General features: G+C 38.6%; 1 protein-coding gene across 1 annotated transcript in view; it reads left to right on the top strand.

The window, feature by feature from the left end:
• Nucleotides 1-14,156: 14,156 nt before the first annotated feature.
• The window catches only part of GSTCD (glutathione S-transferase, C-terminal domain containing), a 172,046-nt gene continuing 167,278 nt past the window's right edge, over nucleotides 14,157-18,924 (top strand). The window contains exons 1-2 of the mRNA XM_006881155.1: nucleotides 14,157-14,576; nucleotides 15,551-16,018. Coding sequence (XP_006881217.1) covers nucleotides 14,157-14,576; nucleotides 15,551-16,018 — 888 coding nt within the window. The remainder of the gene's footprint in view (nucleotides 14,577-15,550; nucleotides 16,019-18,924) is intronic.

Genomic DNA, 18,924 nt, shown 5'->3' with positions numbered 1-18,924 from the left:
TGACATAAAGGGAATTGATGGCACTGAGTTATTTTTAAGAGTACCTGATTATCTATCTAATGGATTGCCAAATGAACAAACGAGACTGTTTTGGAGGAAGTGCGTTCAAGGTGCTCCTTTGAAGCACGGATGGTGAAACTTTTGTCTCATATACTTTGAGCATGTTGATCTTCTAGGTGATTGCAACTAAAAAGCAACCCAAAATCTCTTCCAAACAACTAAATATCAAATATCTAAACATGACCAAAGAGAGTGCTTGTGGTCTACTGGTAAGAAGCTGTGCTGCAATCTTAGCTGCAATCTCAATGACATTCAAACATCAGTTTGAATCCACCAGCTGCTCCATGGGAGAAAGATGGGTGATCTCTTCCCATGTAGTTAACTGCCTCTGAAAACTGGAGGGTCAGCTGAGTCGGCTCTAACTAGATGGCACACAACAACAACAATAAACCTAACAAAAGGGAGCTCTGGGAGCCTAGAGGTAAGGAGTTGTGCTGCCAACCCTAAGGCATATAGTTTGAATCTGCCAGCTGTTTCATAGGAGAGAGACAGACAATCTCCTGTGTTATTCACTACCTCTGAAAACCTGCTGGCAGATCAGCTTTGAGACGATTCTGACTCAGGTAGACCTTAATATAACCTTGCCTGCTGAAAGGGAAGGTGACTTGAAACATTTTCTGTGGAAGATCAAAGACCATAGCCTTCAACACGGATTACATCTTAACATCAAGAAGAAAACATTCCCCACCACTGGATTAATAGGCAACATCATGTTAAATGGAGAAAAGATTGACGTAGTCATCGATTTTATTTTACGTAGATCCACAATCAACACCAATGGTGACAGCAGCATAGAAATTAAAAGATGTGTTGCTGGGAAAGTCTGCTCTCAAGGAACTTGTCAAAGTGCTAAAGTGAAAAGATATTAAAGACTAAGGTGGGCCTGATCCACATCATGGCCTTTTTGATTCCTTCCTGTGCATGTGAAATCTGGACAATGAATAAGACTGACAGAAGAAAAATCAATGCTTTTGAACTGTTGTGCTGGAGAAGAATATAGACTATCCCAAAGAGAAGAAATATATCTTGGAGAAAGTACAACCAGGGTGCTCCTTAGAGGCAAGAATGTTGAAACTGCATCTCGAGAAATTTGGGCACACTGTCAGGAAAAACACATCATTCTGGGAAAGATGGAAGGTCAGAGAAACCGAGGAAGACTGTCAACAATATGGACACAGTGACTGTAACAATGGGTTCAGGCATATCAGAGATAGTGAGGACTGCTGCAACATTCAGATCTGCTTTTCAAAGCATTGCTATCAGTCGTAGTCAACTTGATGGTACTTAACAACCAATATAACAAAATAAACACAATCATTATCTCCTTGATTATGTTCCTGTCTGCAAAGTTTTTGTTCTCATCCTTTTTATATTTTTTTTTTTAAAGAAGGGAGGGTGTCTGGGGGGGTAGCCCTTAGGGAGCTGAGCTGTTAACCCAAAGGTGGTACTTCTCTGGCAGTGAGAATCCAACAGCTGCTTAGGAGAAAGACGGGGAATCTCCTCCAGTATGATTATGGCCTTGGAAAACTTGCTGGAAAGCCATCTATGTCTTCATCTTTTATTTGGTTTAAATCCATTAATTCTATTATACTGCAAACTTCTTAAAAGCCTATTTCAGTTCTCTATCAACATCCACGGTCCTGTGGACTTCACAAGTGCTTAAAATTATGCACTGAATAAATGAACTAGGTTTCTGCATAAATGTGTGTTTTCATTTTTTTTTTTTAGGTCGTTTATCCTTCCAGTTTAAACCAGGTATTCACATAAAATTAAAATAAATGCTTTTCCTCTACATCCTGTTTCCCTCCCTACCTGCCACAACCCAAAGTAGTTTAAAAGTTGATTACACATTGTGTACTAGGGCTAAAAGAAACGGAACCTGCTGATGCAGAGTGCTATTACGGTGTCATCTCAAAAAGGCTCTAAACGACTTTGCCGTTCATGCCTCTGCAAGGTGCTGCAATAAAGACCCCTTAAAAGATGCTTTACTTTTCATTTCTTCAGTGAGCCCTTGGTTGCAAATACCGTAGAACCACACCTGGAAACGCAGGACAGGCAGTAAGGTGCTGGATTTTACACCTATCACATGGTGGTGGTTGTTGTTGTTTAGTGCCTTCGAGTCCTAGAGGACTCATAGAGACCCTATGAACAAAAGGTCTGAGCACTGTTCATACATAGAGTTTCCGGAGGCAAGCCATTTCGGAAGCGGATGCCGCTCCTGCTTCCAGGCTTGTTTTGGTCGGGAAGCTCCAGCCAACACTGTTCACCCATTACCATGATTGGCACATCACTGTCACAGTCTTCAGCATCACAGCAACCACGAGTTACCTCTGTACAGCAACGCACAGACCCGTGCTATACCACCTGGAAGAATGTTTGACAGGAAAACAATTTGAACCTGGCCGAGGGCCGCAGATGAAAATCACCCAACCTTCAGCTTGATAGCATAAACACCTTTCACATGGTGGAGGAAATGAAAAGCAACAACAAACCTTTAGAAAAGGAGTGTCAATCTTCTGATCACAGGCCTAGCAAGAAGAAAGGTCCCTGACAAGGGTGCAAAGCAGACGATGAGAAATATAGTGAAGGAGTAATATAAAGAGGTAGTCAACACTCTCCAAGCAAAGTCTGAGTTAGGGTTCCAAAGATCTAGTGCCCGCGGTCTATATTCCTCAGTCCGCGTGCCCCAGGTCGCAACACACTTGCAGAAAGCACAGAGCTTACTGAAAGGGGAGAGTGGTGTGCCTGGGGCATGCCACTGCCCACAAATTACGAGGTTTACGTCTCAAGGTGGGAAATGAAAGCCCCACAGTGATCCACTGCTACCTCGCACTTGGCAAGGGTCTCGAGTCTCCCAAAGGTGGGTGGGAGTGGGGTCTCTCGTCACAACTCACCGCTCCGCCCAGCAACTCCGTCCGTTCCCGGTAGGCGCTTCCGAACCGGTCCCCGCGCCAGTGAAGTCTGCGATCGGGAAGACAAAGGTTCCCGCAGCTGGGCCGAGGGGGGAAGCTTTTGACTGTGCGGTCGCAGGAAGTGACGCCTCCCTTTCTTTCCGGTCCGCTGGATTATGAACTGGCTGTGGTTTCGTCCAGACGCGTTCCGGTGCTGCTTCTCTCGCGTCCGTGTAGGAGCTAGCGGTCCGCTAAAGGCGGCTCCCCGGAGCGGCGGCAGGCCCCCAGCTCGGGCGGGACGGGGCGGCGCGGGCAGTTCGCGTTGCCGGCACGCTCGCGCACCCTCCCTGCCTGGCCGCGCCTCTGCGACCAGGTAAAGAGGGCGCTCGGGCTGCCGGGCCCCGGCCCCCGTGACACCCGCTGCTGCTCTTGCTGTCCGGGGGTCTACGGGGCCGAGGGTGTGGGGAGAGGGACGGGAAGGAAGAGATCGTCCAGTTAGTGCCTGGATTTATCTCCAGCCCTGTAGCCTCCCCAGCTTTAGACACAGGTCCTTACAGTAAGGTATAGGACTTCTGACTTATTCACGGTTTTTTACCTTTCCAATTTCCCCCCCAGCCCAATCCTAGCAGTTTCTTCTCCTTTGGGAGAAAATGGAGCAGCTACTAATTTGCAAGAAGGTGTGTGAGAGTGTGTGTGTGAGAGTGTGTGTCTGGGGTTGCTTGTTTATAGTTTCAATATCTTTTGGATCAACAACATTTTCTCTTTAAAACCAAGTTTTCCGTGCTAATCTTTTCTGATTGGAGAAAGCAGTTGTATGTAAATATTTCCTAACCCTTGATCCGAAAAAGGTTGGCCTCATTTACTTCTTACACAGTCCAAGCAGCATTTCTGGGTTTTTTTATGCTTATATACAAAGCTTGATTTTAACTTGGTGTAGACTTTTCTTTTTAGTATCATAATTTTCATTAGTTGTATTCCCCCTGTTTTTAATGCTGTCATCTGTACTGCTAGTATTTAATAAAAGGATAGTGTATTTCAATTTTCTAAGTTTCTCTATATAAACAATATTTACAGGAGAAAATGCAAAAGCTTGTAAGAACTTTATGAAAACCTAAAACATGTAAACATTTAAATATTGTGAAAATAAATTTATTGTAAAAACACAGTCACTGTGTGGTTTACTGTCATTTAATAAACCAAACATACTAAGCTATGTAAGGCTTTTGCGGTGGGGTACAGACACTAAGGATTGCCTTCAGCATACTTGTTACTTGAATTTTTGTTGAGTTATTACACCTGAAGGCATCAGTGAAAAGTATCAGCTTCCAAAAAAAAAAACAAACCCACAAAAACCCTTAAAAATGAGTACCTGTGATTTGCTTATTTTATTTTGTTGACACTTCTACTCTGTGTTTGCCTGCTTTAAACAGAGCTCAAACTTGTATTTCTGTAGTGTGTCCATTAAATGTTCACATTTGTAGCTTTTGCATCATCACATGCACTTTGAAGAAAATACTATCCAGTTTGCCTTTCTAACAGCATAGGTTTAGCAGGCCTTGAAGCAAACAAACCGATGGGGCCGGACAATCTGAACTTGTACTTTTCACTGGGTATATGACCACCTTCAAGTGGTCAAAGTAAGCCTCATGAACTCTCTTACCATAAGTAGTTGGAATATAGGTGTTTAAAATTTTACTATCAAAGCAGCCATAAGCATTGCTTGCTGTGGGAGGCCACTAATTTTGTCTTGCTGGTGCTTAAGATATGTTAGCATTCTCATTATGGATCCTTGCTAATATAAGGTCAGGTTGAGCTGCAAGTAGTATATAATTCCATGGCAACACGTATTACCGGATTCTCAAGAGAAGCTGATACACTTCCCTTATGGTTAAGGTGATAGTAAGCTTTTTTACTCTTAAAGTTTTTTTAAAAAAATACTTCATTTAAAAAACAGCTAATTTAATCATACAATTTGCCCTTTATGACTTAACTATCGTTAAATTACATAAAGTAATGAGCTGTGAAAAAAGTTTCCTTTTTTCAACCTGTAATATTTAAGGTAATTAGCTGATAGGTATATCTGTAGGAGCTAGTTATGCTTTTTGTAGTTTGGGGTTTTTTTATCATATTATGCAGAAGAGTCAGATTCTGCAGCTAAATAATTAGTGTCTGTCATTTTGTGGTGTGTATAAAATACAAGTAAAGATCTTCATGTTTATAATATTGAGTACTTAATATAAGGAAAGTTGTTTTAAATTGTTTAAGTTGTTAAAGCTGTTTTAAATTTAAAGTTTAATCTTTAGAGAAAATATATTTATACTTTTCTATACTCTGGTGGCCTAGTGGTAAGAAACTGCTGCAATCTTAAAGGCCTGTGGTTCAAATCCACCAGCTACTCCAGGGGAAAAGGATCTCCTGTGCAGTATACTGCCTCTGAAAACTATGAACAGTACGTGTAAACTACGTTATGTTAGCTTCCTGTGTTGTATAATAAAAAAGAGCATGTGGACTAAAGATTTTACTTTCATATTCTACCACTTGTGACTCTCAGGTTTTTTGAGAAACATTTCCCCCCAGTGTTTGCAAAAACAAACTTTTCAGTTAAAAGTAGTGATTTTGAAGTATAAAGGATAATTTAAGAGACAAACTGAATTGGGAAAGTCATCTGTCAGGGACCGTTCCAGAGTACTGAAGAGCAACGATGTCAGGCTGGAGACTTAGGTGCGCCTAATCCAGACTATAGTCTTCACAATTGCCTACTATGTGTTGGAGAACAGAACTGTGACTAGGGATGATAGAGAATTGATGCCTTTGAGCTGTGGTGCTGGAGAAGAGTGTTGAATATACCATGGACTGCTAGGAGAACAAACAGGTTTGTCCTGGAGAAGGTGAAGCCAGGCTGCTCCTTAGAGTCAAGGATTCTGAAGCTTCATCTGACATACTTTGGGTGCATTGCAAGGAGGGACTGGTCCTTGGAGAGGGACATCATGTTTGGGAGAGTGGAGAAACAGCATAGGAGGTGAAGACCCTCATTGAGATTGATCGATTCAGTGATTGGGGTGAAGGAAGTGGGTGTGTTAGAGACAATGAAGTTGACACAGGATAGAGCAGGGTTTAGGGCTCTTGTACATAGGGTTGCTATAAGTTGCAAGCAACCGGAGGGCACATAAAAATAACAACCTACTTATAGTTTGTTACTTTTAATAGTGTTAATAAATTATAAGCTAGACAGTAAATAAGAATGAAGAATACTATGCATTTCAGTTGTGGTGTTGGAGGCAAGGGCTGAATATCCCATGGACTGCCAAAATAACAAGCATATGTTTTGAAGAAAGTGCTATCAGAATGTTCATTGGAGGCAAGGTTGATGAAACATCACCTCACATATTTTAGACATGTTAGGATAGGCTATTCCCTGGAAAAAGATGTCATGCTTGGAAAGTGGAGGGTTAGCAAAGGAGAGGAAGACCCTCAATGTGATTCACTGATACAGTGTCTGCAGCATTGGACTTAAATGTGGGGGGGATGATGAGGATGGCACAGGTTAGCAGAGAGTTCAGATCTATTGTTTATAGACTTGATAAGAATCGTACTTGACAGTACTTAACAGCAGTAGTGGAGTTCTGGTGGCCTAGTGATATGTAATAAGATACCTGCCAACCCTAAGACACATGGTTTGATTTTACCCTCCAGATGCTCCAGGGGAGAAATTTGGGCAATGAAAACCCACTGCAGGGTCAGAACTGGTTTGGTTCTGACTTGATGATTCATCATAATAATAGTGATGCAATTTTCTTTCAGATGGAGTTACTGTGAGTCAAAAGTCAATAGCACACAGCAACTTTAGCACATTTTGGGTGCCTCAAGCCCAGTACAAATCAGAGACCTTATGAACAAGGTGGAAACATTGCCCTTTCTTGATTCATCCTCACCGTCTCTCCATGCTTACGCTCATTGTTGGAAGTCACCACCAGTCCTCTTCAATGAGCAGCGTCTTTCTCACTGACTTTCTTTTCAAAGCGTCTTTTCCCATGTGTTGTCATTTCCTAACAACTTGCCCAAAGTCAGTGAGGCAAAATTTCACCATCCTTGCATCTAAGGAGCACCCTATTTGCACTTCCTTCCAGACCAATCAGTGTTTTCTTTAGCTAGTTCATGGTTTATTCAATACTCTTTGCCGGCAACATAATTGAAAGGCACCAATTCTTCTGTCTTCCTTATTGTCCAACTTTCAGGTGAATAGGAGGCAGTTGAAGATACTTTGGTTTGGATCAGGCTCAGTTAGTCTTCAAGATGACATCCTTGTCCTTTAGTACTTTGCAGAGATCCTTGACAGCAGATTTCCCCTATAGAGAATGTCTTTTGATTTCTTGACTACTGCTACCTTGGGTGTGGATTGTGGATCCTGGTAAAATAAAATAATCGACAACTTTAATCTTTTCTCCATCTGTGCTGATGTTGCCTATTGGTCCAGTGCTGGGGATTTTTGTTTTCTTTATATTGATGTGTAATCCATACTGAAGGCTATAGTCTTTGATCTTCAGTAAGAAGTCAAATCTTCTTCACTTTGTGACATAAAGCTGTGGTGTGTCTTATACAAGCAAGGTTGAGTCATTTGTGTGACACAGGTGGTTAATGCATTTTCTTCGAGTCTTAATGGTTCCTTTTTTCCCCATTATATAGCTCTGCTTCTAAAATTATTTGCTCAGCATACTCTCATTTTAAACCTTGCTGTATCTTCCCTTATTTTGTTCAAGTAGTTGCTTCTTGGCCCGTATACAGGTTCTACATAAGCATAATTTGTGTTCTGAAGTTCCCATTCTTAATGTTATCTGTGCACAATTGAATAGTTTTTTAATAGTAAAATAAAGATGAGCACTCTCTTATCAGATTATATACAGTCTTTGAAAATCTTTTGGAGGGTCAGCTTTGAATTATTTCCAACTCAATGTCACATAAAAGTAACGATGACGAACATCTTTCTTGGTGTTCTCTATTCAGCCAAGATCCACCTGATACCTTCAATGAAAACCCTATTCCACAACCTCTTTTGAATCGTTTGAATTTCTGACAGTTCCCTGTTGATGTATTTGTACTCCTCCAGCCGTCTGAATAACCTTCAGTAAGATTTTGCTTCACTGTAATGCCAATGAAAGGAGCTCTGGCAGACTAGTGAACAAGGAATGGTGATGCCAACTCAAAGATAGATGGTTCGAATCCACTAGCTGCTCCACAGAACAAAGATGGACAGTTGCAAACTGTATAATTTATAGCCTCTGAAAACCTGGAAGGTCAGCTGTGAGTTCTAACTCCACTTGCACATAATAACAATATCTGATATTTTAAATAATTCCTCCCCCCTCTTTTTAATTGGCACAATGTGAATCTCTCTCAGTCACTTGGCCAAATGTAAGCTATCTTCCAGATTTTGTCATAAAAATGAGCATGCCTAGAGCTATGTCTGTTAAAACATCTCAATTGGTAGTCCGTGACTGCCTGGGACATTATTTTTTTACTATGCCTTTAGTGCAACTTGAATTTCTTTGTTTGATACCATTGATTCAATGTTCAATGTCAACTAATTCCTTTGGTACAGTGATTCTATATATTCCTTCCATCTTTTGATGCTTTCTGCATCATTCCATGTTTTGACTAAAGAAATCTTTAACTTTTGCAACTTGAGTTTGAATTTGTTCTTCAATTCTTATAGCTTATTTTGGTTTTCAAACTCCCAAGTCTGCGTGTTTCATTACAATACCATGCTTTGTCTCAAGCTACCTTTTTTTTTTTTTAATTTTTATTATTATTTTGTGTGCGTGTACCATCAAATCAGATCTGACTGGTACAGGAGGATATTGCGCCTCCTTCTCCGGCAGAGCATCTGGTGGATTTGAACCGTGTTCCTCTGGGATTGCAGTGCAGCTTCTTGCCACTAGGCCACCAGAGCTCCCCTTCAAGCTACCTTTTAAAATCCTCTCTTGTCAATTCCTTCACTTTAGCTTCTCTAGTCCTCTGACATTAGTAAGCACGTTTGGTAACAGCTGTTAAGATAAAAGAAAAACAACACAACTGGGTTGCAATCTGCTGTCAAGGATGTCGTCAAAGTGCTAAAAAGCAGTTAAAAGAGTAAGTTGTGCCCGATATCCAAGTTATGGTATTTTCAGTTGTTTCCTATGCATTTAAAAGTTGGATAATGAGTAAGGAATAAAGAGAAATAATCTATGCCTTTGAGTTGTGGTGTTGGAGAAGAGTATTGAATATCTCATAGGCAATTAAAAGAACAGTCTTTCTTAGAGGAAATGCAGCCACAATGTTCCTGAGATGCAATGATGGTGAAACATTGTCTCATATACTTTGGACATAGTGTCAGGAGGGCCCAGTCCTTGGAAAAAGACACCATGCTGAGAAAGACAGTGACTATAACAATAGGCTTAAGCAGATCTAAGATCCTGACGATTGTACGAGATAGAACAAGGTTCATATCTGTTGTTCATAGGGTAGCCATGAGTTGTAATTGTGTTCACGGCACCCAACACCACAACAAGAAGTCACAGATACGGTTCTTACAGCATCCTGTACAGTTACTGTTAACTCATAGTATTCCGGTACAGCACAGGGCATCTCTGCCTCATCCTGGACCATGATACTAATTCTACAGATGAGCAAACTAATGCACAAAACGTTTTGTACAGTTGTAGTATATTATTGAACTAAAATGTGAACTCAGATATTCTGACTCAAGTGGGCTTCTACTCATACTATATTGTATGTTTCTTCTATATTATTGGACTCTTAATATATATTGTGTTCTGACTAAATGCATAAAATCTTGTTAGACCCTTTCTTCTACTTAAATACATGTCATGACATGCTTTGTTTAAAACACAAAACATTTACAAAACACTTGTAGGCACAAGTATACATCCATTTAAGTTACACTTTTTCCAGGTTAGCTGACATAATTTTTTCTTGATTTTTTCATTCACCTATGACTCATAGTGATCTATTTATAATCAACCCTGCCATATCCTGAACCAGTCTGTCTCCAACACACCTACTCCCATTACCCCAGTAACTGTGTCAGTTCAACTCATCTGGGGTCTTTCTCTCCAGCTCTGTCCGTCTACCCTTCCAAACATTTTCCCCCCTTAATTAATGATTTTCATTTATGAATATTTATTTATTTATTTTCTTGAGCTAAAATTTGCTGGAGAGACTGTGAGACTTAGATCACATCCCTACCCCACAAGGTTGTCTAGGCTATAATCTTTACAAGAGCCTGTCTCCAAATCTTCTGTGGAGCCAATGTATGTGTTCGAACTGCCAACCTGCATGCTTAACTGTTGAACTACCAGTGTGCAGTAAAATTGCAGTATGAAATATATTTTTTGTGTGGCATGATAAAAAACAGTTTGAAAGCTGCGAATCAAGAGAGTGAGCATAGTTTGAGAAGAGGGCAAAGCAGTGAGCCTTGGGTCCCAAAGAAGCCTGAGGAGGAGAATCCAGTGAAGAAGTTGAGGAAATGCAGGAACACTTAATCCACCATTGAGAACGGCCCCGTAGCCTTGCATTCAGAATGGAGCTTTTTACCAAGGATTACTGAGACAAGCAGTTTCTTAGAATAATGTATAATTGCTGATAACTTTTTTGCTTTGGTGGACTTAATTGTTGCAATAAAGTTGTATGTTCCAATTTATAAAATACCTTTAGGAGTTCAACCAATGCTATAGTTTGTTGACACTTTTTACCCATAAACTCCAAATAAAATGTACTTTAAGGATTGTGAAGATTAGAAGTGAAATGTAAGAAGATCTTTTTTTGTCATCAGCAAATAGTAAATGGACAATAACTCTATATCAGCTTCATTTAACATTTATTTAATTCCCAACAATTCCTACCATAGTGGTAATGTCTTAAAAAAATGACAGTGTTTTGCTATTGGCATACTTTTCTTTCTACTTTGACAAGAGAAATAATTTGTCAACTTACTATGAAAGATTTAGTTGCTATTAATCCTCAGTTTTAGACACGAAACATTTCAGTTGCTTTTTCCATTTGTGAAGTAGTATGCTTACTTTTCCTCAGTCTTCCTCTCTAAATATATGTAGGATGTAGTAAGAAAACACAGAATTCATTTCCCTTTTCATATGTGAAATATTTACTCAAACCAAGATCTACTCATTAAAATGAAAATACTGAAAAGTCTAATGCCTAAAATCTTAAGCCTGTGACTAGTCATTTAAAAATATCTTTTGAATGTCACAAGTCATGAAATCAAGACTTCGGAATTTTCTTTTTACCAACTCAATCCTTCTGCTATAGGATTTTCTGGGCAAACTGGCCTGGCTAGGGAGGAGCTGCTCTGTTCAGCTCTTGAATTCTGTAGGCTTTTTCTGCTGTTAGAATTCTCGTTCCTCAGCAGTTGTAGAATGGCACCTGTCAAAGCTAAGAGAGCAAACGGCACCACTGCTGTGCTTGGCAGGTGTGTGATACAGAGGAGCAAGAGCTGGGCCCAGAAGCCTTGGAGACCCAGGAGATCATTCTGTAGTACCTGCTTTTTAAAAGATCATGGCATGAGGTTAATGAACTATGGAGTTCTCTAGGTAGAGATGGAGAAGTAAAAAAGATGAGCTTATTTTCCTATGGTGCTTGTAAACTTTAAAAAAATACCATATTAAAAAAAAAATACCATATTCTGCTTTCTTGAAAAATTGAAGACACAATACACATGGTAAACAGATTTATAAAAGTTTTCTTAGTATTTTAGAAGTTATTATTTGCGTGATATTGTCCACAGAAAGGAAATTGTTTTTAAACTCCAATATCGTTAAGTCCCATTTTTAATCTCAAAACTCAACAACACCAACATCTCTATTGAAAAAAATCATGTTAAAAGTCAATGCTTTTGCATTTCCCCCCCCCAGGACTTTCATTAATTTTTAGATATCATATCATCAGGTTTTGCTGTTCTGTCAACACTTAGTATTTAAATAAGCACTCAGAAGAGTTCATAGAATTTATAAAACCTTTTGTTCAAAATGACAAATACGTATGTGCTCTAATTTTATATTTTTACAGATCAAGAAAAGCTACAAAATATATTGTTTTTCAGTTTTTTTAAAAAAAACAAAACACATGAGTGGGAGCTATGCAGTTATTTTTTTGAAGGCTGTTGAGCAAGTGAAGAGATCCATCATGGTTTCTTGCAAATCTGCCTCCTTGGCATTGTTTGGAATCCTCCTAGTACTTTTCAGTCTGAAGAGAGAACTAAGAGGATTAAAAATTAATTTCCAATAGATTTCTTGGGACATACTTCTAAGACTTAATTAATTCCTAGAAAGTGTGCTCTGTTCTGTTTGCCTGTGAACTTCAGTAAGTCCCCTTAATATGCTTTAAAATCAGTTCTTACTGCCGAACAAAATAACTCCCTCTAGCCTAAAAAGTTGTTATCCCCAAATTACTTGAAATCATTTCCCTCCACAACTAACCATTTAAAAAATGCATAGGAAGTACTTGTTTACCAGTGCTTTAATAAATATAGCTTAATAAAACATTGGCAAGCTTGCTATGAGTTGAACTGACTCCTTGGCAACAAGTGGTTTGTGTGTGTGTTTCATTGTTATTTTTTTTTTTTTTGAGAAGGTGGTTTTCTAAAAGTACTTTGCTAACTACATCTAATTATTATAATGGATTATTAACGCTTTAGTAGAAACATTGAGGAATAAGAAGTTTACAAAGTGACTTACTTTTTTATTGGGGGGAGGGGAGAATAAGAAATAAAAACAACCCAAAAGATATAAAGAAAATTTAGTATTTTGGTAGTTTCCTAAAATTCAGAGCACTTTAGTTTTTCAAATACACTTGAAAGGTGATTTTCTTATGCCCTTTTAGAAAGCAATAATGTAATACACCATCTTATAACATGCTTCTTTTGCTTAATGCTATTTAAAGAGTGCCATCTAGTGTTAATTTTACAGTAATGATGTATAGATTAGAATGTGGAGAATTTTGGACCCGGAAAATGTATCAAGCAAAAAAAAAAGTTATACAGAAACCTTAAAAAATATTACTTAGAAACATCCATTCATAATTTTACCTTAAGATTGTACATGTTTGCAACTTTAAGGTAACCAATGTTTGTATTAATTCATATATTCATTAAACACTATTGAATTGCATTCCAGACCTTTTCTAGATGTGAAAAAACAGAACAAAAATATATTGCTGTGGAGTCAATCCCAATTTGTAGCTTTTCCCAGACTGTAAATCTTTTATTATGGAAGCAGACTTCCACTAAGTGGTTGGTGGCTTCACATAAATCCTTTTAAGCTTTTAGTTAGCTGGTAAGCACTGAACTTCTGTATCACTAAGGCTTCTCAGAGAGACTAACTACAAGGTAAATACAGAGAAGAGTTGATAATTTAGAATATGATGAGATCCCAGATATATACATAAGGTAGATCCAAGTTAAGGATTTTGATTGATAGGTAATGTGAAAGGGAAGTCAGAATGATTCCAAAGGATTTTAGGCTTCAACTGCTATTGGTAAGGAAGGCATGTGAGCAGGTTTTGGAAATGTGGGAGAATAGGGGACTGAATTTTGGACATGTTAACTTTGCAATATCTCAGCTATCAATGTTTATGGGAAAATAATAACATTCTTACTGTGATCCAGAACTCATATTAAAGACCACTTACATTGGGGGAATCTCTAATAGGGAATAATTTACCACTCTGATGATTGTTTTGTAGAGTCATAAAGTAGAAGCCACATGGGATTATTCAGGGAGACCCAAACTTGTTAAAACTTCTCAAGGGTCATGTTATTCCCAGACAGCTCTCATTATTCTTGGTGGATTTCTTCTTTCCTGGTTGTTCTCCCCTGCCCCCAATCTCCAGTTTTACCTTGGTGAAACCTGCAGAGTTCTTGATTTGGGGTTCCATTGCAAGGCACCTGAGCATTATTTTAAAGAAGCTGACTATAAAATCCACTGGAAGGCATGAAAAAGGAAAGTTCCTGTAAGACTAGTTAATTACACAGTGTGCAGGTCTTTGTTTTGGAAATCATTTACTCGGTCTTTAGGAACAAATACTTATAAATTATCTGTCACAAATACTTGCTTTTAAAACATTCTTCTGTTGTCTTAGTTTAAGGACGATGACCTCTTCAATTTATTTTTTCCAGGGGAACCAAGGAAGAAGACAATGAAAGGCATTAAGAAGAGTCTTGCAGAAGAATCTCTCTATCTGGACTTTTCTTATCAAAGGGAAGGATGTGTTTTTCCTCTGCATACATCTGTAACTCTATTTTTGTTGTCATACTGTGATTGCAAAATCTTTAAAGTTTTCTTAGTCCTCCCCAGAGAAAATACAGATATTTCACTAGTAAAAAATGGACTTCCCTCAGATATTGAAGTACAGATTATTTCAAGAGAAGAGCTTCCATCCATAGTCCAGAATTGTTGTTTACCTGCAACAATGGAAGAATCAGGCAATTTTTGTAGAGCAGGACTTGCTGTTGTACTAAGACACATAATTCAGAAAACGTATGAAGCTGATCCCTCAAAGAAGGAAATTTTAGAACTACTGGGTTTCAAGAAGACTTGCTTGAAAGCCTGTGCTGAAGTAAGTATAATGCTTCTGTTACTGTTATTTAGAATCAGTGATAGCATATTCACTTAAATGTTTATTTTAATTTCCTGCTTGGACCCAAATGTTCATTTACTAAAAAAAGACATAACGCTCAACAAAATAGTTGAAATAATGCTTAATGTATGTAGACAGCTCAGTGTATTGCTATATATGCTGTTGAGCTGGAACTGATAGTTTTCACATTGTAAATCACATAGGAGGAAATCTTTCTACTTGTGGAGCATCTGGTGGATTTGAACCACTTGCCTTTGGGTTGGCACCTCCTTGCCACTAGGCCACCAGAGCCCCTTGTTCAATGTAATATTGGAGAATAAGAATTTAGATTTGTGAGATTTTCAGAAAGTTGCTTCTTTTTCACTATTTTACGTATGTCGTTGTTGTTAAATGCTATCGAGTCGTAGATGACTATGAAAGAAAGACCTGGACACTTGTATAACTTTCGTTTCTCCAAGTTCATAGAGTTTCCAGAGGCAAGCTATTTTGGAATTGGAAGCCACTCCTGCTTCCAAGCTTGTTTTAATTGGGGAGCCCCACCAAACACTGTCCACCATGGGTAACCATTATCACATTTGACTCATCAGTGTCACAGTGTCAATTTTAGGTGAGAAGTTTTTTAAAAAAGGTGATTTTACCTATAAATATGCATTCAAGCAACAGTACTTTTGAAACTATGCTTTTAAAACTTTCATTTTTATTTTAAAGGCTTTGATAAGTATTTATCCAGTGAAAGAATTCAAGAATGCTAAATCTTCTAATCCTTAATGTTGTCACTTGTAAAGCACTGCGGTATGTTTCTGATAGAGCATAAAATCCTGACTGGGGGATAGTTAAATTCAAGATTTAACAAATTCTTCAAACTAGGCTATTTCCCAACAGAAAGTGTAATTTCTTCAAGCTATGGAGAAAATAAAGAATCCTTGCATTTTTTGTTTGTTTTTCTTTTGCAGGTTAGTCAGTGGACCAGGCTCTGTGAACTCACCATTCCTTTGGCTATTGAGAATTTTCTCAAACAGTCTTCTCAACAACCCTCAACTATTCCTGTAGAAATATTACAGTTAGAGAAGAAACTCGGGGAGCCGGTCAGAGTGCACAACGATGACAAACTCCGTCGGCAGAAGCTGAAGCAACAGAAGGCTGCTGGAAGTAGACTTCCCCTTGCCACGGACAAAACAAAGAACAAGATCCATAGTGAGGAAACATCTGAAGAGGTGGGCTCTGTGTCCAAGAGTCTGGAATTGGAAGTGGCATTCTCAAAGCTCACGGCCCAGGAAGAACCACCTGTCACCAACAGGGAGCCTTCTCACATCAGAAAAGCGAAAGCGGCTGACCTTCCACCCCTGGAGCATGTGTTCGCAGAAGGGCTTTACTTCACATTGGCAGATATTGTGCTCTTGCCGTGTGTCCATCACTTTTTGGTAAGGATTGATTTGGGGTAGTTACATCACTGTATGGTGCAGTCTGTGATATTGCCTAGATTTTAGTCTCAATTTCCCTTCTTACTGTCAGCTGTCTGTGCAAGTTACAGCCTTCTATCTCTTATCTGCGAAATGGAGATGATACTAGAACTTACTAGAGGAAGGTGAGTGTAAGGAACAAATGACACAATTTGTGTCAAGTGTGGAGGACCGTGTTTGGCATGCAGCAAGCTCTCAATAAATGTGTGGTATTATGCCTTTAACTTTGTGTTGCTAAGATAGTAACAGGGAGCCCTGGGGGCATAATTCTTAAGGGATTGAATCTACCAGTAATCTTGTGGCAAGAAAAATGAGCAGTGTACAGCCTCCCAGAAATCCGCCAAAGGGTCGTCTGTGAATTGGTTCCTGCTCGATGGCAATGAGTTGAGGTCTTTGGGTTTTTGGGGTTTTTTTTCAAAGTTAGCAGTTGATACAATAACTAATTTGAAATTGCTCTTGTCATTTGCCCATCACCTGCTACTAACAGACAGTCAAGTATATAGAAACTTAAAAATAGAACAGTTCTGTTTTACAGTTGATGAATTCTTTAATCTATGGCAATGAGTTTTATTTTTTGTGGGCTTCCTTTTTAAGTTTCATAATATGCTAACCCCACTCTTTTAGGCATTATCAAATCAGAAATAGTTTATCCTCACCCTATTTCTTTTTTGTTTGTTTTCCCCAAGATTAAAGTAGCATACTGTCTTTTGCCCATTTTGTAACTGTGCTATCAGTCTTTTTCTCGTGGAAGCCCTGTAGGATTCTGGAAACATTTTTAATGAGACCCTTGGCTGATATGGTATTGCCACGTGTTTTTCCATTAGTAAGTTTTCTTTTCACTCTGTTGGAAAAAGTTTTTGATGCACACAGGGATTTATCCTTTGGAAGGTCCCATTCATCAATTTTATCCTCTACAGATTGTTCTTTTCTGGCTGTATTTGACAGTCTCTTTATACTATACAATAGGCCATCTAAGCTGGAGGTCAATAAGAAGAAGCTTTTGCTCTCCATAAGTTCTTTATTTTGTCATTTCCCCCCAAAGAATAAAAATCGAATTACTTGTATTTCTCCTCCTCCTCCCCCCTCCCCCAAAAAAGTAGCTTACTACATTATTCTGTGCTGTGCACAGAAATGTCAATAGGAAGATTTCTTTTCTGTCAGGTCCTATGACACAGAACTGGGGCAAGGTCTGATCTTTTAAGATTGAGAGGAGATTCATGGCCTTTAGGATGTAGTTAGTTTGAGAGAAAATGGAATGCTAGAAAATGAATATACTAACGATTAAAAGGTTGATATTTTTTAAACAATATATATATGTGTGTAATTATATATATAATCAATGGTGGCTTACTTTTTCATAAGCATTGCTTGATAAGAAAGTGGAGCCATTTCTTGGGCAGAAATTTGCTCTGTTCATACAAGTTACTACTAAGGTGATGATAAAATTCCATCTTTTGCCACTGTTCGTCGTCTCCAGTATGTTGGCTTAATAAGTTAAACAGTGTGATAGAGGAGAATAAGTTCTGACCTTTGAATAGCCTTTGAATCCTTGTTCTATAATTTGAGAGGTTTTTATGACTTTGTGCTGGGTATTATAGCTCTCTCAATGGCATTAACCTCATCAATAAAAATTAAGAAACTATGTTCTTGAAGACATTGTAAGCATTAGAAATACTATTTTTATAAATATTGCATATGAAATAATGGATGGTGGAACAATGTGGCTCATAAGAAGAAGCTCAATAAATAGGACTTATTATAATTAATACAAACTAAAAAATTCACAACAGACTAGACTAAGTTAACTTTCTCTCTTTGACATGGAACCATCTTCAGGATCTCAAGATTTTGTCGCTAGGTTTTCTGAAAATACATTATTACATTCATATCTATAAACATTTCCTGATGACAATAAATAAGGAAGTCTGAAAAAAAATCGATGCCTTAGAACTCTGTTATTGGCAAAGAGCATTGAATATACTGTGGATTTCCGAAAGAACAATTAAATCTGCCTTTGAAGAAGTGCAGCCAAGGCGCTACTTAGAGGCAAGGATGGTGAGATGTTGTTAAGGAGCCAAGGTGCTAGTTAGAGGCAAGGATGGCGAGATGTTGTTATGCTGTACGTTGGGCGTGTTATCATGTTGTCTTTGTACAGGGACGTCATGCTTGGAAAGGTGTAGGGTTAGCAAAGGAAAGGAAGACTCTCAATGAGATGGATTGACAGAGTGACTGCAAAACTGGTGGTCATAAGCACACCAGAGATTGTGAAGATGGCACTGGGTTGGGCAAGGTTTAGCTCTTTTTACGCAGGGTCACCATGAGTTAATGTTGATTTGATGGCATCTAACAACAACAATCATAGAATTTGGTTATATAAGGGTTGTGATATAGCAAATATGAGATAAATGTTAGATAATATGAGATAAACATTACATAATATGTTAGCCTCCTCATATTCCTTTGAAGGGGTATTTCTTGCAATCGGTTTGACTTTTAATCCAAGGATAAGAAGAAAATGACTTTCATAATGGCTTTCTTCAGTGTTGAGCATTTGTGCTGTCAATCCAAAGCACGTGGTTAGAATCTGCTGGCTACTCTCCAGGAGAAAGATGAGCGATAACTCCTGTGCTATTTACTGCATCTGAAAACCCATTTTAGAGTCAGCTATGAATAGGTCCTGACTTGGTGGAACCTAACAACAGACAATTGATAAATATTATGATGTTAAAAATTTGAGCATCTATCTATCTATCTATATCTATATCTAGGTTTGAATTTGTTCTTCAGTTCCTTGAGCTTAAGAAATGCTGAACGAGTTCAGCCCTTTTGATTTTCCGACTCCAGCGCCTCGCACATTTCATTGTAAT

The sequence above is a fragment of the Elephantulus edwardii genome, unplaced genomic scaffold (assembly GCF_000299155.1).
Source record: "Elephantulus edwardii isolate Elephantulus edwardi_28Jun2011 unplaced genomic scaffold, EleEdw1.0 scaffold00012, whole genome shotgun sequence".
NCBI classification, from domain to species: Eukaryota; Metazoa; Chordata; class Mammalia; order Macroscelidea; family Macroscelididae; genus Elephantulus; species Elephantulus edwardii.
This window is presented reverse-complemented; position numbering and strand designations above follow the sequence as displayed.